Below are 22,601 nucleotides of genomic sequence, written 5' to 3'. Positions count from 1 at the left end.
TTCGGATGGAGAGGAGCCAATGCGGGTGAACAGATAATTTTTAAGCTATCTGATATATTCAGGATCACATTTGTGACAATGCAAAGCTGTAATAGTTAGGGTTGTTTCCATATACAAGTAGTTGGCCCTCAAATATTATGATTGACTCCATACACACTTTTCTTTCTTTGTACACCTCTATACACACTTTCAATTCCAGTAAAATATCACAAATAGAATAAAATCCACTGCTACAGACAGTTGCATTTGACAATACATCGTCTTTATAGCTTAATAATTACAATATTATATCCTTCAGTTTATCATCTTCATATCTTAATAGTTGCCTCTGGCCTTCTTTATGCATCACTAGAGAGCTGCTTATAAGATCAGAAGGTAAAACAAGCAAAACCAATCCGAGATTTTATGGCATTCGATTAACGCAGAAAGTAAGAGCCTTGTCAAATTTCCGCACTTATAAAAAATATTCTGTTCCTAGTACAGATAGCTTGTTTTGTCACTAATTTTAAATCCTACTACAAGGACTATTTTGATCAAACAAAAATTCACTACCTTTAATCCAGCTGAGCCCGGGCATTTTCATCAGTTTTCCTTCTGTTATGGAATCCCTCAACTTCTTTGCATCATCCCACCTCCCACCACCAGCATACATATTCGAAAGCATGACTCTGTAAGCACTTTTCTCTGAATTACTTTCAAAGAGCCTTTGGGCTACAATTTCTGCCAGCTCCAAATTTCCACATACATCACAGCACAATAAAAGGGCTCCCCATATGCCGCTGTCCAGTGGCTCAGGCAAGGACAAGATTAGATAGTAAGCCTCTTCCAATCTTCCTTCCATCCCAAGAAGTTTCACCATATGAACATAATGCTCCGTTCTAGCTTGAATGCAAAACTCATCTTTCATTCTTCTCAAAACTTCCCGGCCATCTTCGACAAGGCCAGCATGGCAGCATGCACAAAGGAGAGCAGAAAATGTAGACTCATCAGGTTTCAATCCGTTTCCGAGTATCTCATCAAACATTCTAAAGGCCTCGGAGGCAAGTCCATGCAAACCAAGACCCAATATTAAAGAATTGTACGAAACAATATTCTTCTCTGGCATGATCTCAAAAACACGAGTACCCATCCCCAAGAAGCCGCACTTTGAATACATGGCTATAAGTGCAGAGGAAATCATGACATCCGATTCGATTCCATGTCGAAGAACATAAGCATGTATCTCACAACCAAGCCCTACATGCGCCATCTGAGCAGCAGCAGCCAACACACTGGCAGTCAAAACCGAATCCGGCTTCTTACCTTCCATGTTCAAATTCTTGAAAAAGAACAATGCCTTGTCATAATCTCCCGACTGCGAAAACCCAGTGATCAAAGCAGACCATGTAACTAAATCTGGCTCGAACAAACCACTAAAAACTCTATGTGCAGAATTCATAGACATACATCTCGAATACATGCTCACAAGTACACTGCTCACATGAGCATTAGAATCTAAATTCCATTTCAAGCAAAGACCATGTATTCCTTCTCCAATGCTTATCAAGCTCGAATCCGCTAAACCTGAAAGCAACCCAACAATTGTGTATCCATCCGGCACCATCTCCATGTTTCTCATCTCACTAAACAGCTGCAAACCTGTATCCCAAAACCCGCCACTTCCATAACCCGAAATCATCGAATTCCATAAAACCATATCCGGCTGTCGAATCCCATTAAACACCCTGCTTGCTTCATCAACAAGGCTGAGTCTTGAGTAAGCTGAAACAAGTGCACTGCTACAAATCGAGTCCAATCCCAACCCTGCAACCATTACCCCACAATGCACAAACTTCAGTCCATCCAGATCAAAACTATCAGCGCAGGCACGTACAATGCAAGCATAAGTGAAGTTATCCGGTTTGATTTCAGTTCTACGCATCTCAGCAAACAGAGAAAATGCATCTTCAAATCTGCGTGCTTGAGCGTGGGCTCGAATGATGGAGTTCCAAAGGTAGACACTCCGGTGGGAACTTTCGTCGAACACTTGACGTGCAGAGCGAAGGTCTCCGTTGATTGCATAGAATCTGAGTAATCTGGTTGCGTAAAAAGGGTCGTGGGGGAGATGGGTTTTGAGAAACAGAGCATGCAATTGGTTGGTTCTTGATAGCGATTGGTAAACTTTGGAGAGGCAGAGGCATGGCCCCTGCATTCGAAAAATAAGTTTACTTGCAGAGGGCTCTGGCAACTTGCGAATAAGAAGAAGGCGGTTGTGGCCCTACCTTTTCATTTTATAAAACCGAACGGTAGCGTTTCACTCCTCCAATAGTTTTCAGTATTTGATCTTGAGTTTTCACTTTTCGGTTTTTATTTTCATTTTTAGTAAATTGAAAACCGAAAGTAGTTAACAAATAAGGTTTCAGTTTTCATAAAAATAAAAATTAAAAGAATAAAAACAAAATAATCATCAAACAGCCCTTAATATCGTTGAATTCAACATTTCCTACGTTTCACTCCTCATTTATAATTTTACACCAAATTTCATATATGACTAATAGATATAAAAAAAACCCGACCGTATCACATTCATTTACTTTGGCTCTAGTGGCTTTGTAGAGATTAAGACTCCAAAGCCAAATGGAAACACTAATAATGCACATCCAGGTATTATATACGTAGCCAAATTTTCTCCTCCGATTAATATAAAAAATTAAAAATCCACGTGACATTACTCAGGCGGAGTAGCGGAATGCTTGAACGGTGACGGAGGTGATATAAATAAATTGTATTTAAAACCGATTCTTAGATGACTATTTAAAACAAGATTTGAAATTGTGAAGAAGCATAAAATAAAAGAATTGAAATTGGATTTAGTAAAAACTTGGCAACAAAGAGAAAACTAAATAGTTTTGAAGAAAAAATCAATCATATGCAATTCTACCAATTACATATGAGTTGACACTTGCAAACTATGAAGGCTAGGTTTTTCTAATGCATATTTTACTTGTGACATTCAAGCTAGAATGCATATCAAACATGCAATATGAATGTGATATTCATATCAGATATGAGCATGCAAGACTCATTAAGCTTTGTGATTTTTTTTTTTTTTTGATGTAACGACCTGTGCCTAATTTTTCATGTAATTTTCTCCCCGAGTGTGTAAATTGACGTTTATGTCCTTTCTAGCAAAGTGGAAACTGGCATGGATGTAGTTATTCAGCTTTAAATTATTTTTCTCATTATCGTAATTAAATAGTACTCGTTGTTACGAGTGTGTGAGCGCGAGTTAGACTTGAATCGAACTTGTAACGAAAAAGTTACGTTTAGTTAAAGTGCGTTAACCACATGTAGATTTGTACACATGCGTGTTAATTATTTAGTGTTTGAGAACCACAGTTTTTGATAAGGCGCGTTAGATTTTAATCTTCGGCAACATAGATAGATGGAATTGATTAGCGATTATGACTGCATTATTGAATATCACCCTGGTCGTACAAATACTGTAGCAGATGCTCTCAATAGGAAATCTCACGGTGGACTCATTGCTCTTTATGCATGTCGTGTTCCTATTCTCACCGACCTAAGATCTACTGGAGCCACTTTAGGAGTGGATAGGAGTGGATCACCAGGGAGCCCTACTTGCCAGCTTTCAAGTCAAACTAGTTTTGTTAGATTGCGTCCTCGAGGCTTAAATGAATGACTCAGAATCCCAGGAGTTAAAGCAAGCAATGTTGAACGACAATAGGGGAGATCTCAGGATTCGAAGGCTTGATGGTATGCTCATGCAAGGCAATCGAATGTATGTACTGAAGGTAGAAGAACTGAAGAAAGAAATACTCGATGAGGTGCATATCTCAACTTACGTGATGCATCCCGGGAGTACTAAAATGTATCATACTATTTGACCTTTCTACTAGCCAGGAATGAAGAGAAAAATTACGGAGTACGTGAGTCGTTGTTCGGTCTGTTAGCAGGTCAAAGTAGAAAGAAAGAAACCTTTTGGGTTGATACAACCACTTCCCATACCTCAGTGGAAATGGGAAGATATCACCATGGATTTCGTGTACAAGCTACCTCGTCGCGAAATGGCTATGACGGTATCTAGGTGATTGTAGATCGGCTTACCAAGTCAGCGCACTTCCTACCTGTTTGTGAGAACTACCCGTTGAATCGGTTGGCCAAACTTTTCGTCTCTAAAATTGTCAAGTATCTTGGTGTTCCAGTTAGTATTATTTCTGATCAAGACCCCATATTTACTTCGAAAATTTGGGTAGCTTTTCAAGAAGCTATAGGTTCAAAATTACTCTACAAGACCGCCTATCATCCTTAGATTGATGGACTTCAAAAAGAACAATTAAGAGACTAGAAGACATGCTGAGATCTTTAGTACTATAGTTCGGAGACGCATGGTACAAGCGCTTACCTTTAATAGAATTCGCCTACAACAGCAGCTTTCACTCCAGCATTGGTATGTCACCAACTGAGGCGCTTTATGGGAAACCTTGTCGTACATTGTTGTGAAGGTCCGAGGTAGACGAAAGAGTTTTGGTAAGCCCTGAAATCGTGGATGAGACGACACAGAATATTCAAGTGATAAAGGCTAATATGAAAGCAGCACAAGATCGACAGAAGAGTATAGCTGACAGACATTCGATAAACAGAGTATATAAGGTTGGAGATTGGGTATTCTTAAAGTTGTCACCCTGGAAAGGCTTTGTATGTTTTGGGAAGAAAGGAAAGCTAAGTCCTCGTTAAATCAGACATTATCAGATTATTGAGCGAGTTAGTAAAGCTGCTTACCGACTTGATCTACTTCTAGAATTGTCAATAGTGAATAATGTGTTCCACGTGTCCATGTTTCGAAGATACGTCTATGATCCGTCACATGTGATTCCTCCTTAGCCGTTAGAGATTAACCCATATTTGACTTATGATGAGGTTCCAGTGACGATTCTTGACTAGAAAGACAAAGTTCTCAGGAACAAAACCATTCGTATGGTGAAAGTCTTATTGAGAAACTACTCCGTTGAGAAAGCTACCTGGGAGATAGAGTAGCGTATGCAAGATCTTTGTCCACATCTATTATTTAATTATGATCTTTAGTAGTGTTGAAATTTCGGGGACGAAATTTTCTTAAGGGGGGTAGATTGTGATAACCCATCCCTAATTTTCCATGTAATTTTCTCCCTGAGTGTGTAAATTGAAGTTTATGCCCTTTCTGGCAAAGTGGAAACTGACATGAATGTAGTTATTCGGCTTTAAATTATTTTTCTCGTTATCGTAATTAAATAGTACTCGTTGTTACGAGTGAGCGAGCGCGTGTTCAACCCGAATCGGGCCTGTAACGAAAAAGTTACATTTAGTTAAAGTGTGTTAACAACGGGTAGATTTGTACACGTGCGTGTTAATTATTCAGTGTTTGAAAGCCACTGTTTTTTTTAAAGGCGCGTTAGATTTCGTCAAATTGTACAAATCTTGTCCCCTTTTCTCTTTAAAATCTGTCCCGAGCCCTACTCTACCTCACCACCAATCATATCATTTTCCCACATCTTCTCACCCAATCAGACATCTCTCTCTTATTTCTGTCCAATCAGAACACTTCTCTCTCTCTTTCTCTCTCTCTCTCTCTCCTTCTTCTCTCCTCACCCGCCACTATCTACTTTAGTTTAAATAAGTGTTAGCTTTGGTTTGAATTTATCCATATTTTTATGCTTCACTTTCCTTTTTGGTTACGTCACATTCGGGTGACGACCAGGATGCCTTGGCTTCAGCGGGGTGTGTTCTTTGAAAATCATGCAACAATTACGACGTGACATTTGCCTTAAGTGAAATTACAATTATCAATCACAAGAAACCCTACTCAATTTCAGGATGACATTTCAACAGAAGTTGCATCAAATTACTTGTCTAACCATCCTGATGGTGATCAAACATTAAGACATATATATAGTTTAAACACAATGATTAATAATTCAAAGAAATATGCATAAACAAATTGAAAATAAACTACATATTCATACTAAGGTTCGTGGACTCGTCCTAACAAAAGGAATCAGTTACGCATATTTACAATTGAAAAGCAAAAATATTATTAAGAAGAAAAGATAGAAAACACCCTTGTAACAAACAGTCAAAAGCTCCTAAATCGAGATCTCCAACTCTAAAAACATTATGGCCGTAGAAAAAGACCCCGCTAAATATATATAGTGTGCACAAATTATCTAAATAAGGTCTCCCAACAAATTTAGAAACCCATTTAAAATAATAGATTAGGAAATACAATTCTATCCTAACTTGGACAATATGAGCAACCAAATATTCAACACGTTTCCTAGTCGAATCATCTAAAATGGGGTTTGCCGGGTGGCGTTGGAAAGATAAAAATGTCCTTTACATTTTATAAAAAGGACTTTCCTAAAAAAAGGTCATCTTGAATTACTTATGGCCCAACCAAGAACAAAACGTTAAGCTGCCAGCATTGTGTGATCAACTTTCTTTTATTCACTACAGTCAAACGGCTGGAAAATAAATTATGAAACTTCGACACAATCATCTTAAAAGACGCATGAATCTACTCCAAAAAAAATTCGTTTAATTGCTTTTTTTTTTTTGTTCTCAAAATAGATTCACATGTCCTACAATTGAAATATAAAGTAAAGTATCAAAATTCTCACAAAAAAAAACAAATAAATTATAACTAAGATCAGGGTAAAAATATAGAATAACATCGACGCTATCACCTATCGATCGAAATCTTGGCTTAATAAATTGGATGTGTCCTTCTTTCTTTCTTTTTTCTTTGGTTGAAATTTGATGTTCTTTGAATTCATTTTTTTTATTCAATTGCATTGGTGAATGTTATTGGAATTCAAATTATATCTATCGGTCATCTTGCTTGAATATTATGGCTTAATTTATGTTTCTTAGTTTCTTGGTTGGTTGCTTGGTTTGTTCCATTTTTTAAGCAAATCTCGACGGTACAAGAGAAATTTTATTGAATCAGAACAAGAAATTACACTAAGTTAAAAGGACATAAACCTTAGCTCATAATATAAAAAGAAATAATAAAGTAAAAATACAATGAAAGAGTAGGGGACATAAATTTAACTCTTCTTAAAAACAACAAATTTTCCGATATCCTTGATTCCTATCAGGGGCGGTTGGGACAGTCTTGCCGATATCCTTGATTCCTATGAGGTGCAGGTGGCTGCGGCCCATCAAATGATCTTAGGATGCGGCGAACGGGCACTACTTTCGTGCTCAAATATCACTTTGACATTCAAAGAAACCTTGTTCAATTATATGAGAAAATCACAAGAAGCAAGAAATTAGTTCCTAAATAATAAAATTGGTAAAAACTAAGTCGATTTACGTAGCTAATGCTAATGCTTGGAGATCCCACAAAAGGAAGATAATTATTGGTTATACCATGAGGAAGTAGTCCACAAATTGCTTGGAAATCCCCCATCAGAAGCAACACTAGTGTTGTAATTGCCACCAGCTTTGCTGAAGAACCATTCATCATCGGAAGCAGAAACAATAACCTCGAAACTCCTATCACCACAACGTGGAGATGAATGATAGTACAAAGGGAAAGCAAGATTTATAGACAAACTTGCTGGGGTTTGGACAATAATTTTGTGCTTCTGTTTCTTTCTTTTTTTTATTTGGTCAATATGTGCTTCTGTTTCTTATTGAACTTTCAAGGGATTGACCCCTAAGTCATCCGCTGATGTAAAATAAATGGCTAAATGAATCGAAGACGAAATGGACTGTTGAAAGATAAAAGGACACAGTGGGATTTTGCATATTCGAGCTTCGATTTAGGCCTGTGATAACTTTTCGAAAAAGAAACGGCGCCATGCGCCCAACACACTGCTTAGGCTGTGATGTATGATGGATTTTGGCTACTGAGGTCATTTCAGCCTTCGAAACAGCGTTTAAAGTTTTGTAATAAAAATTGGACTCTTCGTTTGTCATCTGATTAATGTTTAACTAATGTTGTTTTAATTATTAGAAGTCATTTGAGTTGTTCCGAACATTTGTAATGGTTATTTAAGTCATTTGGATGTATCAATGACAATCATTCAAGAATTAATCAAACAAAACCCTTTGGGATTTCTCTCAAATTTTCTGATGGATTCTAGATTTTGTTCTGCAATGAATTATGTTAGTAACCCTTTCATCGCTTTATGCTACGTCATCCACTCTTTTTATTTATTCTCTGCTATACAAGAGATTTTTCATTTGTTCATTAAAAATAGTGTAATTTTAAACAAGTAACAATTTTTTATTAAACTTAACGTCTTTGAAATTAAAGCTTGATTACAAACCAGAACTTCTATATACCATACACCTCAATTTAGTACAATCACCCATGTGTAGTGTGACAAGTAACCTGTCACAAATCGCGTAAGACTCCTCAATTGGAAGGTCGTATTTTGACCAATATGTCACTTGCATTAGGTGCCTCATTTTTCTTGGTTAATTACTTAATTATCTACGAGAATAAAGTCTTTTCTTAGTTAATTATCATCGAGAATAAAGTGAGAAAATAAATTAGTAACTATTGATGACGGTTGCTCATATGTAGGGCTCCATTTTGTGGCCGCTTCGGCCCCCAAATTTCAAGACTCCAGCCGCTGCCGCGGTACTGGAACAAAACTGCTTCTTTAATTTATTTTTTACGGGTGAAGGTGGAGATGAATGATACTGCAAAGGGAAGGCAAGACCTACAGCCTTTGACTTGACTTCTTTAATTTTTTTTTTTTTTTTTTTTACGGGTGAAGGTGGACATGAATGATAGTGCAAAGGGAAAGAAAAGATTTATAGGCTTTGATTTGACTTTGTTCCATGAACCTTGGTTCACGTTCTATTTTATTCTTTTAAGCTTTCTCGAGTCATTTTAACTAACTTGCAGGGGTTTGGACAAGAGTTTTTAATTGAATTTTCAAAAGGTTGACGACAAGTCTTTCCCCGTAGAATCGTGAATAATGGACCCTAGCTCTTATGATCATTTTCATAATTTCCTCATTGATTTAATTCGGAATCGTGAGTAATGGATTCTGGCTCCTATGATCATTTTCATATTTCCTTGATTAGTTTAATTCGGAATGTGATCGTTGATAATGGGTTCTGACTCCTATGATCATTTTCATAATTCCTTGATTAGTTTAATTTGGAATTGTAGATAATGGGTTTTGGCTCCTATGATCATTTTCATGATTCCCTGATTAGTTTAATTATTCCAACTCTTACATCTTTTCTCTGTTAATGCAATAGTTTCAATCTATTATGGATTGCGATGTGTGCTCAAATATGCGTTGGAACTAATATTGATACGAAATAATTGGACTCCTTATAAAAATGCAACGATAAATAATGAATTTGGAAAATTAATTATGGGTTGGTAGAAGAAAGGTTGCCAAAGGTTTTGTTTGGAAGTTGCACACAAACATCACATCAAAAGTTGGAAGCTTCGGAGCGTTACAAAAAAAAAAAAAAAAAAGTTGGAAGCATCGGGTTATCTCTCAAGTGAGAGTCTTTCTCTTTTGGAGAGTATTTCTCACCTCTTGTGTGAGGTGTGATACCCTGTCTTTAATTTTACGAATGTATTAATTTCAAAAGAATAAGTTGATGAAAATGCCTCTAACGGTGAGATTGTTGACTTCCGTTAACCATCATTTAGAGAGACGTATGACTCATTCTTTTAGCGTATTTGCGTAGTATTCGACGATACGAACACATGGACACAAACGGAATCGAATTCGGAGTTATGATGGAGATTTTATCGACTTACGAAGTCGAAGGATATTTTAGTAAATTCGCTATACTAGACAATTGGCCTAATTATTTAATTATTTTCCTTTCATATTTTTTTATGTGGGGGACCCACACACACACAACCTCTCCATCCTCTCTCTTGCCGCATCGTGCCAATTCCCCCAAAGGAACAGTTTGGTCCGCCATTCTTCTTTTTGTAGTCAGTATCAGTGCTTCAAGAGTTGGATACGTGATAGGATTGTCACGAGCATGTACAATACTTATAGTCATCTCAAATGCTGGTCCAAGATTATTCAACACAATTTGGACAACTTGTTCATCATTCACATGTTGTCTAGCAAAGGCGAGGTCCGCCACGGATAAATCACCCTTTTTAGTTTGCAACAACTCATTTTTCATAAACAAAATTCGATTTTGAGAGGTAGATGCATACATTTACTCAAGAGCTTCCCCAGGTTGCTAGAGCAGTTTGTTTGCTTGCCACCACAAATAAGACAAAAGCAGTCAGAGATCCATTTATCCAATTAAGGATCATTTGATCCTATTTGACCCAAGTAGTGTACGCAGGGTTAACAGTGGTCAAAACAGTAACATCTTTTAGGGGACACAGTAGCGTGCCATTGACATACCCCATTAGGTCCCTACTTTTTAGGATATGAAGGATTTGAGCCAACCACAGTGGGCAGTTGATCTTATCTAGTTTGATGTTAACGACAATGGATATAGGATATCAGGTGTTTTTTTTTTTTTTTTTTTTGGGGGGGGGGGGTGTGTGTTAGCAGTGGAGACATTGTTTTCAGCCATGGAAGCGATGATGGGAAGGATAATAGACTAGGATCTATGTCGTTAGACATAAAAAAAAAAAAAAAAGCTCTAGAAACCGTATAAAACTTAAGAACTCAGGTTTTCACTTTGATTACATACCCATTCAACTATAGGATGCTTGTATTTATGATTGCATCAAGATTACATTAGAGGGTTTGAAAACCATATTTACAAGGAACTTTGAAATTCAAAATATACAAAACATAAATCAAAAGATTAAGAATATTTGAAAAATACATCCTATAAATAAGGAAGACTAATAAGATGAAGTTTTAAACACAACTGAACTCCTTAAAGCATGTTGGCAGTAACTACCTTTTGACTTCGTCTATCAGTTGAAACTCTCTCTCTCTCTTATCTCTACTTCTCGTTCCAACTTTCTCCCTCTCTGGTGATAACTGAGGACCACCACCATCACCACTGCGCCGTGACAACCTTGACGAGCTACACTCCCAACTATCTTATCTCCATTTTTTCACACTCCCAACTGTTCGATCTACGTAAGCCTCTAGAATACTCAAAATCTTATAATTTGTCTTCGTGGTTCGATTATGAGTGTGCTTATGTGTTTTGCACAACAGAGTATCATAGAAATGAAGAGGGAAGACTTTTCCAGATTTTCGGCGACTAGACCCGCGAGTTGTAGGTGTTTTTCATCCACGACTAGTCCTCATGTTGGTAAATTCTTATTCTCATTTTCCTTAGCTTCATTTTGACATAAAGATTGTTGAAAATGGTTGAGTTTCGAAGCTAAACATAGCTCGAGAATTTTCCCGGCCAAAATCTCCAGTTTCTGGTGATTGCAGTGGCAATCGGCCGAGAAAAAATAAATAAATAAACCTAATCCATAAGCCGGCCCAATCCTTTGGCCCATTGACCCTAAACTGAGGATTTGGCCTGGCCCACTTTTAATGGATTTGGAATATTCCTTGTGTTGATTTTTAGAAAAAAATTTCGGAAATCCTCATAAGCCAATTTCGATGCCTTAAGTCCATTTTTGACATCTATTTAGTGAAATCCTGAAGTTTTAATGTAGTTGACCGGCTCGGCGTCTCGGTTGACTTTTTAGGGTTGACCATGGACATTTTCGTTAACTTTTACAAAATTTGCAGGGGACCCTTCTTAGCATATTTCGACGCTTTGATTCCAAATCCGCACTCTGTTTTCCCAAATTTGATCGTTTAAGTTGAGTTTTACTAATGGGTCCTGATATTATTCTTAGGTGCGATTACCATCAGAGACTCCGATTTTTCTAGTTCGAATGGCTGCGACCTCGCAAGTATATGTGAATGGGTCTTTTCTTTTATATAGTATATATATTATTTGAGTTTCCATACATAGATTAATAATGCATTTTCTAAGTGATGCCATAATTAAATTAACGTTATAAGAATTGTTGCGATGATTGAAATTGTGAGATTATTATGAATCCTACGGGATGCACATGTATGCATATTATTACAGGATGCCTTATTTATATTTACGGCAGTGAATAGTATTATGTCAACATAAATTACTGATTTACCACTGTATGATTTTGTTTACATTATCTTCTCATCGTTGCTACACCGGTATTAGTAGTCACTTGGGTCAGGGCCAGTCTTTCACGTGTATGTTCACATCGCACCGTAACTTACTTTGGATCCATTGTAGGTGCCAATCCTGTCCTAGATTACTACAAGCAATTAGCACCAGTCTTCATGCGATTGTAGTACTAGAGCGTATATCATTATTACACCCAGTCCTATTCATGTCAGAATATCTCTACATGAACTCATGTGTCAACATATGTAGATGAACACTCTATATGATATGTTTTTTATGTGAGATTAATTGATTTCCGAACATTAGGTGTTTATTTACGAATTATTGTGACTTATTAAAATTTTGAAATATTGCAGGCTACGGTAAGTACTTTCACACTATACGTAGTATGTATATTTGGAAACTATACATGTTTTATAGTGATGGGTTATTATGTTTTCAAAAAGGTTTTTTACAAAAGTTTATTTTTAGGCCGACTCACCCTTATTTTTCATCCCTCCAGGTTTTAGTAGTAGTTTCGTGTCAACGAGGATTTCTGGCAAACATTGTTATTGAATACTACTTCCAATGGTATAGTTCTTATCCTAATTTTACTGTACTTTACTTATACTCTGACATCACGTGTGAAATGAGTTCATTTCCACTCATAAGCGCACTCTTTCATTTAGGCACTTTTAGGTTTAAATTTACGCACATGTTCCACATCACAACACTCTATGGCTTCGTCACTCTCCTGGTGTCAGCCAGCATAACTCGATTCGGAGTCCAGGTGGACATTCCGGGTTAGGGTGTGTCACGAGGCCTCCAAATTTGAGCAAAACCATTAGCACCGACCCTAGCTTCAGTTGGGGTCTATCTGCCTTTATCAGCAGTGTCGTTCATGGATTTCCACGGACTTCATCTTGATAACTAACTTCTCTCGTTTGGTTGTTGGCTATCCTTACTTTATGGTTGTGCTCGGGAAGCAGATTGGAGTTGGATGTGGTGTTTGGTGAGGCGTTACTTGGCTATGGAAGAAGATTGGGACGGATCGAGAAGATCTATGGCGGCAGTGAAAGTAGTAGAAGTTTTTGGATTCTATGTCTGTGTTCTAGTTTATGGGCCTAACTATTTCTTGGCTCTTTTAATGTTTGTTTAGTTTTGGCCCATTTTTTGTTGTTTATATGTTAGTTTTGGGCCATGCTTGTATGTCAGGTTTTTGTTTTGTAATAAAAAGTCTTTTTACCAGAAAAAAAAATGTTTTGTTTGGAAATTAATTATGGAGTTTGACCTCTACTTCACCAGAAAATTTTGGGTGGTTTTTGTCCGACCATGTTATTTGTGCAATTGCTTTCACATGAAAGACAAAAGTGCTCCTGCTTCACAAGTTTACTCGCCTTACTTTCAAGGAAGGCATTGTCACCATGCATATTGGTGACATGATTTGTGAAGAATGTTGAGGTTCCACCATAAAATCAATTGGCAATATGGAGAATAGCTCAATTACTTATATGCACATGCAAGGTCCCTTCTGTCCCCATTGTGAATCATACTCTGAACAAACCCCCTCACTTGTGACTAATTTTCACGTCTAATAGGTGGACTACAAAAAATCAGTCATTTATACTCTCAACAATTCCCTTTACTTGTGGCGAATTTTCAAGTCTAACACGTGGACAATAAAAAATCGGATGACGTGGAGTGCGTGTGGCCATTAGGCTTCACACGTGAGAGAACCTGCTATGATATGATGAAGAAAGTTGAGGTTTCACCATACTAATTGGCAATATGAAGAGTAGCCCAATCACTTACAAGCACATTGAAGGTCTTTTTTTTTTTTTTCTCGATGTGGAATTCACTCTCTCAACAATTTGACTTTGAGTTTCAAGATTTGTAGAAAGACCCCAAAGACCAAATGGACTTGCAAATGAGGCCACAATTAGTTAAAACCTATATTCCCCTTGGCAACAATTGAGTTTCCGGATCTAACAAACATCATTTTCCGTCCGGTCCCCAACATGAACAATACATGTTAGTTTGCCAAGGAACATGAACAATACATGTTTGGTTTGCTAAGGATGGAATGGATATTTCATTTCACGATACAGCCTACTTAAATTTCATGATACAATCACATTTATTCTACGAGTTGTTTCATTTCAACTTTTCACATCAAGTATGTATGTATATGTGTGTGTGTTTATATATAAAAGCTAAGATAAAATAACCCACAGCATCGTGCAAGCAATTTTTACTAATATTTACTATGTTTTTTTCTTTCCTTTGAACATTAGTGGACAACAAATATACATGTCTTTTCAATTCATTGCTACTTCAACTTTAGTTGGTTGATTGAGATATTGAAAGAAACTAAAAAAGTTAACTATGTTAGTTGTATATTTCTAGGTCTCTCCCTTACTAAGAAAGTGTCATGGTCTTAGGTATAGACACCTAAAGAACTCGCATGAAAGATATGAAGAGTTCTCACCACACCAAAAATGGTTAACTGCGCACACAGCTTTTATCCAAGTTGGTATCTTCACCTTTTGAAGATGAAAACATAATTGATGAAAGAAAGAGTACCACTCCATATTGGCGTCCTTGAACAAGACCAAGACATTGAAGACGGGGAGGATGAATAGAAAAAAAAAAATACTACTTTGATGTTGATATCCCGAACAAGAGTTAACACATGAATGTTGTAGCGGATGATCGAGACGAGGCAACAATCAACAATCAACATGTGAAAAATCTTCCCACCACCTTCCGCCATGCGAAAACCAAGGAAGACATGTTAGTACCCAGTAAGTTTAACCTCTAAACGTTTGATATATTAAAGTGGAAATGTAAAGCCCTGTGATTTCTCTACAACATATGTAAATGCACAGTGCAATGCCAATACAGATCTAATCACAATATGATATTATTACCAGTAGGAATTAATGTAGAAGTTGCAGGAAAAACACCCACAAGAAGATATACTGCTACAACAGCTAAAACCAACTTTGCCCAAAAACAGCTCATACTGGAAAGCAAGAATCAAGAACTTGCCGCAGAAGCCCTAAAATACTGAAACCCTGAAAGCATTTATGGATTCTCTACCTCAGCTACATTGCCTTAAACCTAAATTGTATTCATTTTTGTTTTGTTCAAGTAATCATGGAGTTGGCATGAGTTCACTGTTCTTTGACTTCTATTTCGACTATAGATCTGTAGTCCGTGATGACTGCGAATGCATGAACCAAATTAACAAAAGAGTAGATTATATAGGTTGGTGATTCACAATGCTCCGTATATGCTTGATTAATATTTTTAGACATCCTTAATGTTGTAACTGCTATTTGCACAAGTTTAACTAAAGTTACGAAGTTGAATGAAAGCCAGAGGTTTCATATTTTGAGATAGACAGCTGGTTCTATCTTGTTGAACTCAACTGATTGCAAAACCGAAAACCAGAGATCAAAACAGCATTGTGTTAAGGGTTTGCTTAGCAAGTGGGTGAGCGGAAATTAAAGACCTTGTGATGAACAGAGCAGCAGCAGCTTGTGTTTAGACAATGTACCAATTCTTCAAACAATGAAGGAAAACATACCAATTTAGCCGCTAAATGGTGTCCACATATCGACATAACCCTCCAAGGAACGGTGCAGCATCTTCTTCCAAGCTCCAAGATCAGGCGGCATATCACCCGTAAGAACAAGGGAGCTATCTTCCTGTCGATTCCCAAGGCTCAACACAAAAAGCTTGTCGCCAAAAACCTGATGCATAGCCTTCAAAGTTTCTTCCATAACAATTTTCCCATCTCTCAGTGAGTCCTCAGCCTCCACACAGCTACCTCCTACATTGACCATTATTCTGCCGCCTTTTCTCAAACACTTTGTGAGCATCTTCCAAGTATTTGGATCCTGCAGCTCGGGAACCAAACTTCCTTTACTAAACAAATCCACCAAAATCCCTGAAAACCCGTCTCTCGTGCTGGCCTTGAAAGCATCTCCAACATGAATTACAAGCCTATCCGTGTATTGCCTCTCAAGTTTTGAGAGTCCAAAGTACTCTCTGCCCACAGCAATCACAGATGGGTCAAGCTCCCACCCATGAACCACAACTTCTGGGTACAGATCAAGAATCGACCTTGCCGCAGACCCTGCCCCGAACCCAAGAATGCCGATGGGTCCGGGAGGAATAATCGGCGGCAAGGTGGCGAAGACATCGAAGTAGGTGTTGGTGAGGGACTTGAAAATGAAAGAGATGCTGTGGATGTTTCCGGGGTTGTCGAGAAGGAGGAGTCTTGAGCCGGCGAACGGGTGGTCGGCCCTTTTTGATACCTCGAGGACCCGAATGTAGTTGTGCATGGACTTGAATTTGGCGAGGATCTTGACATCCTCGGCGGGGATGCCGTCGTCTTGGGTTTTGGTTTCCGGCGCGGGGTGGTGGGCGGGTTGGGATTGGGGCGTCGATGGGCGGAAGTGGATTGGTTTTGGAGGTGTTTTGGGAGAGAAATGGAGGTTTGGAGATGTGGGGTGGAAAGAGTTGGGGAATTTTTGAACTGGATAGGGAATTAACGGTCGAATTTGGTGGGTGTTTTGCAGGAGTGACATTGCTTTTTGCTCTGCGTGTAATCTTCTTCGCAATTCGCAGGGCGAAAAGCATAGAAAATGAAAAGGGCGCGTAAGATATTATATGTTGGAGGCTCCCTACATCCTGAAAGTCGTCGCAATATCTCAAACTAATAATGCGATGTTATTCTAAAACAAATGATATTACATTATTTATTTGTTGCAAAGCCTAGTTATTAGTAGCCCTACTAAATGGTGATTCCGAAGGCCACGATCCTTCAGAAAAATGGAACAAGTATCGACATGCCACAACGGCATACGAAAATTCACGTAAGTCATCTCCTTAAATGATACTTGTTATAAGAACTTACATAAGACGAGTATACTACAATTATAATGTCTCGTGCCAACATTACAATTGATGGAATTCAGTATTATACTTATGAACGCCTGTAAAGAAAACTTGTACAAAGCTTTGTATGATTGGTCAAGTAAATGACATAATTGGTACCACTACAGAGTTTTTTAACCATTAAATCTTGGTAATTTTATCTTTGACCAAGGATTAAGAGTTGGATAATACTAGGTAGACCAAAATTTTAAATTAAATTTGCAACCCAAATGATATGTCCCTAATAGAAAATAAGCACGTTAATCAACATTAAATAATAATCCAATCATCAACAATCATATTATCTGGTTTACAAAATTTAGTTTAAAAAATTGGTCTCTCGCATTGCCCTTAACGGTTAAAAGTTTCAGAGTACAGAAAATCACGATTCTGAGTTAAAGTAGAAGAATAGTACAACAATAGTAAACCTTTTCAACTATCTAATCAGAAGGTTGTATTTCACATTGTAAGTAATATTCGCCTGCTGCTATCAATGTAAATTCGGTATCACACATTGTAAAAGGCAGTAAATTCGGTATTACACAATGTAAATTCGGCATCACTGGCTGCTCTAATACGTAATACCTCACTAATTAATAGGATTCCTTCTACAAATTCTGTGGCATTAACAAACCTCACTCTGCTTAAACAACATCTCGCGTCGAGGTGATACAGGGGCATTACGACTAGAAGCTACAAAAACTCCATCCGCGTCAGCACGAAGTATGATGATGAAGATGATGTTTTTTATCTTCTTCCATCTCGTCTGCTTCATCCCTACATTAACAACCACATCTCTTGAACATTACAAGACGGGCAACAGTTAAAACGCACTTTATCCAACAATTAAATCGCATATTTATCAAGAGAAAAATCCTAAATACGGTTTTGATGCAAATCTTGCTGGGGTGATAACCATGAGGTCAGATTATTTTTTGTAATGGTTGACCAGAATTAAATTAACCTCCAAAAAGGGCAGTGTTAACTTGAAAGCAAAAAGAACCTAACCTACTGTATAATATACGAAAAGAAAAACCTTACTGCATCTCAGACTTAACAGCATGCTGACGAGCAGGGGTGGAGAATTTAGTCCAATGCTTGTCGTCTTCAGGATCAGAGTCATAATCCTCGCCATTCCAAATGCGAGGCTTTGGTCTTTCGTCCATTTTCTCTTCCGCCTGCATCCATTCAAACTCAGGTTATAAGAAACTAGGTGAATACATAAAATCCTAGAAAAAGTATCCAAATTAATTTGTCGCTCAAACGAACCTCCTCTGGAACTTCTCTAGTTGGTGGTGTTGTCTGGAAAGGAACACTGGGTGTATGAGGTATGCGAGTAAGTTGCTCTAGCAGTGCATTCCTGGGAGAAAAAAAAAAAAGTAAACAATAAATAAAACTTATATGATGAGAGAGGGATGACAGAGTTCACTGCTAGTTAAATATACAATCCAGCATTCTCAATAAATGCTCGTAGTTGAACTTTCCATTGCACCAGGCAAATAGCACAAATGTTGAAACACGTTAAATCATATGATCTGCGATACCAATTACAAACAATAAACAGCATGCTGAACTTAAAATTCCAATATCTGACGGGTCCACTGTAATTATGTGATGTCCTGAATACTTCTGGAAGCGAAGCTAAGCTTGTGGAGCTCAAAACGCCAACATATTTTCAAATAGAAGCAAATTAAGGATGAGCTACTTCCTTTTTACAATATGTTATGAGATCTCTGTTCAATAATTTAAGCATGGTTGGGGACTAGTATGATGCAGCTGAGATTATTGGTGTCAGCAATGACGAAATAAAATTTCTAGCTTAAAAGTAAACTGCAGTACAATGCAATCCACTAGCACCAACTTGTGACTGTCACAAGTAATGAAGCAACAAACACACCTTATTTTCTCCAGATCTTTGGGTGTGTTTAGATTCTCCATGTTGGACGGGGCAATATGAAGAGTGTAATCTGGCCCAAAATACTCATAGTATTCATTGTAAGGCAACTTATTATCAGGCTCCACATCAACCGCCACTGCTGTCTGTTTCAAAGTAATGGATGCAATCATAAGGACATTACATCATATGATAGTTGTTCAATTAAAAGAAACGGGAAACACAGATATACGATGTTACAGTGATTGCCAAAATAAAGAGGAAGGCATTAGAGATAAACCTCATAACACCAGCAACGAGCCACATTACGGATTGTATAACCTCCACCACCCAAGACCATCAGAGGAACATTAAAAGATCTCAGGAAACGAAGACAATCCGCATGGCCCTTGACAGACAAGTTGAAGCACCCCAACCTATCACCAGACAAAGAATCCGCTCCACACTGAAGAACAACTGCGTCTGGCTGATACATCTCCATGACTTTCTGGATGACGGGCCTAAACAGACTACGGAAACTCTCATCATCCATCCCATCATTTAGCGGGACATTCAAAGCATAGTTCTTCCCAGTCCCAACCCCAACATCTTTAATGTGCCCAGTGCCAGGAAAGAAATCCCCGAACTTATGGAAGGACACAGTCATGACCCTGTCAGTGGTGTAAAATGCCTCCTCAACTCCATCTCCATGGTGCACATCAATGTCTACATAAAGCACACGCTGCGCAGTGACGATCACATAAGTAATTCATTAAGCAATCGAAAACAATGACTACAAACACGATATAACAAATGAACAGAACAAACATTGGGCCTAGACCAGACGTACAACCCGAATAAAAGGCGGATACTCTCACGAGTAGATTTTACTCCGTTCGAAATTTCATTGGATTCAACTTTACGAAACTTCGAATTACTTGCTCCCGGTTAAGTGCAAGAAAGCATAAAATTCATATAGTTTGGTAACTAAAAATTGGTCAATGCAAGTAAAATACGCAGCAAAGAAGCATCAAGAAACCTAAATTTGTAGGTAAGCTAATCGAGTTCCGAATAAAAACATTAGTTCAATTCAAAAATTAATAATTTAATTACAAAAAGAAATAAAGAAGTCGTTTTGTAATTACCCTGTGAACCTTGAGGAGCTCAAGAATGCCGAGCACGATATCATTGACATAGCAGAATCCAGAAGCCTCGGCCTTCTTGGCGTGGTGAAGCCCACCGGCCCAGTTGAGAGCGATGTCCGCGTCCTGGCGGTTGAGCTTGACGGCGGCGCCGATTGAGCCGCCAGCGGAGGCCTGGCAGAAACCGAAGAGGCCGTCAAATACGGGGCAGTCCTCACCGACGTTGAAGCGCTTGAGGTGGCGGGAGTGGACGGAATCGGCGAGGGTCTCGGGGGTGACGGAGGCGAGGAAGTCGACGTAGTCGTCGGCGTGGAAGCGGCGGATGTCGATGGGCCCGGCGGGGAAGGGGCGGTTGATCTCCATCCGACGGTGGAGGCCGTAGTGGACGACTAAGTTGTGGGCCATGCGGATTCGGTGGGGCTTCATCGGGTGGCCTTGGCCATAGTAGTAATCGCCGACGGTGGGCTCGTAGAAGTAGCTCACTCGCCGTTTCTTCGCGTCTGGGCCTGACGGCAGTGACGCTCCGCCTTCTGAGTTCATCTCTCTCTCCTTCCCTTCTCCCTCCTCTCTCTCTCTCTCTCTCTCTCTCTCTCTCGACTCGAATGGTGTGTGTGTTTGGGGGGCCGAAATTATAAGTGAGCGACGTATACGACGAGTCGTCTTGTTCAGAAAAGTAAGCGATGAAGAAGAAGAAGAAGAAGCGGGTCGTGGGTAGCAAAAAGCCCAATGGCCCTTAACTTGTTTCGCTTGCATCTGTAATTGCCTCTAAAGTGGCCGGTGTTGGCCCAATCTTTTTGGTGAAAAGCCCAATCTTGTTTTCACAGGCAAAAGGATCTACGGCGTGATTGGAATTGGTTCTACAAGTGCAAATATTGGTTCTAATTGTGTTTGGCAAAGACAAGTTAGAAGTGCTTGTGTGATAGAAGTGTTTTAGAGTAGTACATGTTAGATACTTTTTTGGAAAGCACTTTCACGTACTTTTTATCAAGAAATTGAATTTCTAATAAAGGACTTCAATGTGTTCCTAATGAAAGTATTTCTATCATAAGCATTCATAAAAATAAATAAAATTTAAAATAAAAAAAAGTGCTTCTTAGAGAAGCAATTCGAAACGGGTTAAATTTCTAAAGGGATTTATAGTGCGGTTGGTTAAGAATAGTCACCCTTACGATCTCAAGATCAATTAGTTCTCTTTCAATATCGCTTGTATACAATTTAAGGTTTATGTATCCATTATTGAAGATTAGCCATCTTGAATGAACAAAGCTACTAGGGTCAGTTAGTTCAGTTGTGAAGGTAGGTATGTAGGAGTAAGTTAGTCCCTTATAACAAAAAAATAAAATAATATCAAATCTCTTTTTTTTTTCTTTCAGCAACAAAAATTTTAGGAGCAAATTGGCTACATTCACCACCAGCGCCAGGGGCATCCCACAACTTCAAGCGAGAAGGATTTACATGTGGCACCTAATTGTCAACTGTCACCGGTGTGGATTTACGTAAGAATTTACAGATCGTACACTAACGAAAAACTGCTGGCAAGGAGATCAAATATAGATTGAAGGTTAATCACAATAATGCCCTTACTAACTAAACCAACCCTTGTTGGCAATCAGAAGTCAAATATCATATATTGTCATTGTACATAATTTGCAGATGAGGACATGCATGTGATATACAATATGGAATGGTTTTTAAAAATGTTAGCCGAACCCGGCTCAAAAGCGAGTCTAACAGACAAAGTTATGTTGGGCTCACTTTTTAGCGTGTTCTGCTGGTGTTCTTCTTGGGTTAAATAAAATCAAACTAGAGAACCCCAAGAGGAAAAAGATTTGGCATGTCCTCCTCCACTACTTGTGTCTTAAAGTAATGAGACACCAATGATAAGGCAAATGTGGTTCCGATACATCTTTGGCTCAGTCCGTACGGTGGCAATAAAGGATGAAGGATATATGTTTCAGCCAATCCAAATGAAAAATGTGGAGGGCCCTCTCTCCAATTAAGTTGGGCAACCCCCACGCTGCTCGTGTATTTATTTACTAGTATCAAAGTTTGATTGGGATACAGAGATAGAGATGGTAAATTTTGTTTTTTTTTTAGCGAATGATATAATATACACTAAGAGGGAGGGAGGTGTGCTTAACTTTATAATGAGCTGACAATAATGTGATTCAAATATTCGAGATAGAAGAAGAAAAGAAATGCATATGACGTGATACATTGCAATTACAATTGGGTTCCTCAAGTTCTTAAAGCACGCATACCCTTCGGCTAGTAGCGGATTTAAGATTTGAAATTTGTGGGGTTCCAATAATAAGGGTGAAAAAGTTTATAGATAAAAATAACATTGAAAGTTAAATGATAATACATTTCATTCATTTATCATACTCAAAATAACATTACAAGCTAAAAAATCCTAACTAAGTCGTCCATGATGAGGTTTTATAGTGTGAAAATGTTCCATGATAGCTTCATTGAAAAACCATCTTTCTCAATGTAAACAAATAAATTACCACTCAACTATTAAT

At 38.3% G+C, this 22,601-nt stretch overlaps 3 protein-coding genes and 2 long non-coding RNA genes across 10 annotated transcripts in view; 1 reads left to right on the top strand and 4 right to left on the bottom strand.

Annotated features, from left to right (window-relative positions):
• LOC125479752 (putative pentatricopeptide repeat-containing protein At1g64310) overlaps positions 1-2,324 on the bottom strand; it is a 28,056-nt gene extending 25,732 nt beyond the window's left edge. For 3 of the 4 annotated variants that reach the window (XR_007260229.1, XR_007260228.1, XM_048589589.1), the window contains exon 1: positions 553-2,322. Coding sequence is in view for 2 of the 4 variants with exons in the window: in XM_048589589.1 (XP_048445546.1) it covers positions 553-2,191 (1,639 nt within the window). In the remaining 2 variants the exon portion in view is untranslated. Of the gene's footprint in view, positions 1-26; positions 357-552 lie in introns of those variants that run through there. The other variant, XM_048589590.1, reaches the window with a different exon arrangement.
• A 4,629-nt stretch (positions 2,325-6,953) lies between these two features.
• Positions 6,954-7,627, bottom strand: LOC125479587. The gene is made up of 2 exons (XR_007260119.1): positions 7,411-7,627; positions 6,954-7,271 (listed from the first exon to the last, which is right to left on the bottom strand). It is a non-coding gene; the product is annotated as an uncharacterized LOC125479587 (long non-coding RNA).
• Positions 7,628-10,767: 3,140 nt separating this feature from the next.
• LOC125479582 lies at positions 10,768-13,312 on the top strand. Its single transcript, XR_007260116.1, has 5 exons — positions 10,768-11,090; positions 11,172-11,268; positions 11,813-11,875; positions 12,638-12,705; positions 13,104-13,312. It is a non-coding gene; the product is annotated as an uncharacterized LOC125479582 (long non-coding RNA).
• A 1,038-nt stretch (positions 13,313-14,350) lies between these two features.
• LOC103952967 lies at positions 14,351-16,800 on the bottom strand. The gene is made up of 2 exons (XM_048589134.1): positions 15,707-16,800; positions 14,351-14,877 (listed from the first exon to the last, which is right to left on the bottom strand). The coding sequence occupies exon 1, from the start codon at positions 16,710-16,712 to the stop codon at positions 15,711-15,713; it is 1,002 nt and encodes a 333-aa protein (XP_048445091.1). The 5' UTR covers positions 16,713-16,800; the 3' UTR covers positions 14,351-14,877; positions 15,707-15,710.
• A 684-nt stretch (positions 16,801-17,484) lies between these two features.
• LOC103937553 (histone deacetylase 6) lies at positions 17,485-20,693 on the bottom strand. 3 transcript variants are annotated; one of them, XM_048589829.1, is made up of 6 exons: positions 20,080-20,693; positions 19,236-19,676; positions 18,959-19,101; positions 18,331-18,421; positions 18,103-18,239; positions 17,485-17,858 (listed from the first exon to the last, which is right to left on the bottom strand). In XM_048589829.1, exons 1-6 carry the CDS (start codon positions 20,614-20,616, stop codon positions 17,687-17,689), a joined length of 1,521 nt encoding a protein of 506 aa, XP_048445786.1. In that variant the 5' UTR covers positions 20,617-20,693; the 3' UTR covers positions 17,485-17,686. The 3 variants fall into 3 exon arrangements, with proteins under 3 accessions (XP_048445786.1, XP_048445787.1, XP_048445788.1); XM_048589830.1 differs by having other exon boundaries at positions 17,485-17,838; positions 20,080-20,692; XM_048589831.1 differs by having other exon boundaries at positions 17,614-17,838; positions 18,098-18,239.
• Positions 20,694-22,601: the final 1,908 nt, after the last annotated feature.

The sequence above is a fragment of a genome, unplaced genomic scaffold (assembly GCF_019419815.1).
Source record: "Pyrus x bretschneideri cultivar Hongxiangsu unplaced genomic scaffold, Pyrus_bretschneideri_v1 Contig3, whole genome shotgun sequence".
Classification (NCBI taxonomy): Eukaryota; Viridiplantae; Streptophyta; class Magnoliopsida; order Rosales; family Rosaceae; genus Pyrus; species Pyrus x bretschneideri.
This window is presented reverse-complemented; position numbering and strand designations above follow the sequence as displayed.

Bases quoted from the DNA above. Each gene is read 5' to 3' on its own strand.
- LOC103937553 (XM_048589829.1), bottom strand. From the start codon at position 20,616: ATGAACTCAGAAGGCGGAGCGTCACTGCCGTCAGGCCCAGACGCGAAG. The intron at 19,102-19,235 runs GTTTATCTCTAA...ACTTTGAAACAG, and splicing joins CTCGTTGCTGGTGTTATGAG to ACAGCAGTGGCGGTTGATGT. The intron at 17,859-18,102 runs GTAAGGTTTTTC...GTAATGTTCAAG, and splicing joins GCTGTTAAGTCTGAGATGCA to AGATGTGGTTGTTAATGTAG.
- LOC103952967 (XM_048589134.1), bottom strand. From the start codon at position 16,712: ATGTCACTCCTGCAAAACACCCACCAAATTCGACCGTTAATTCCCTAT.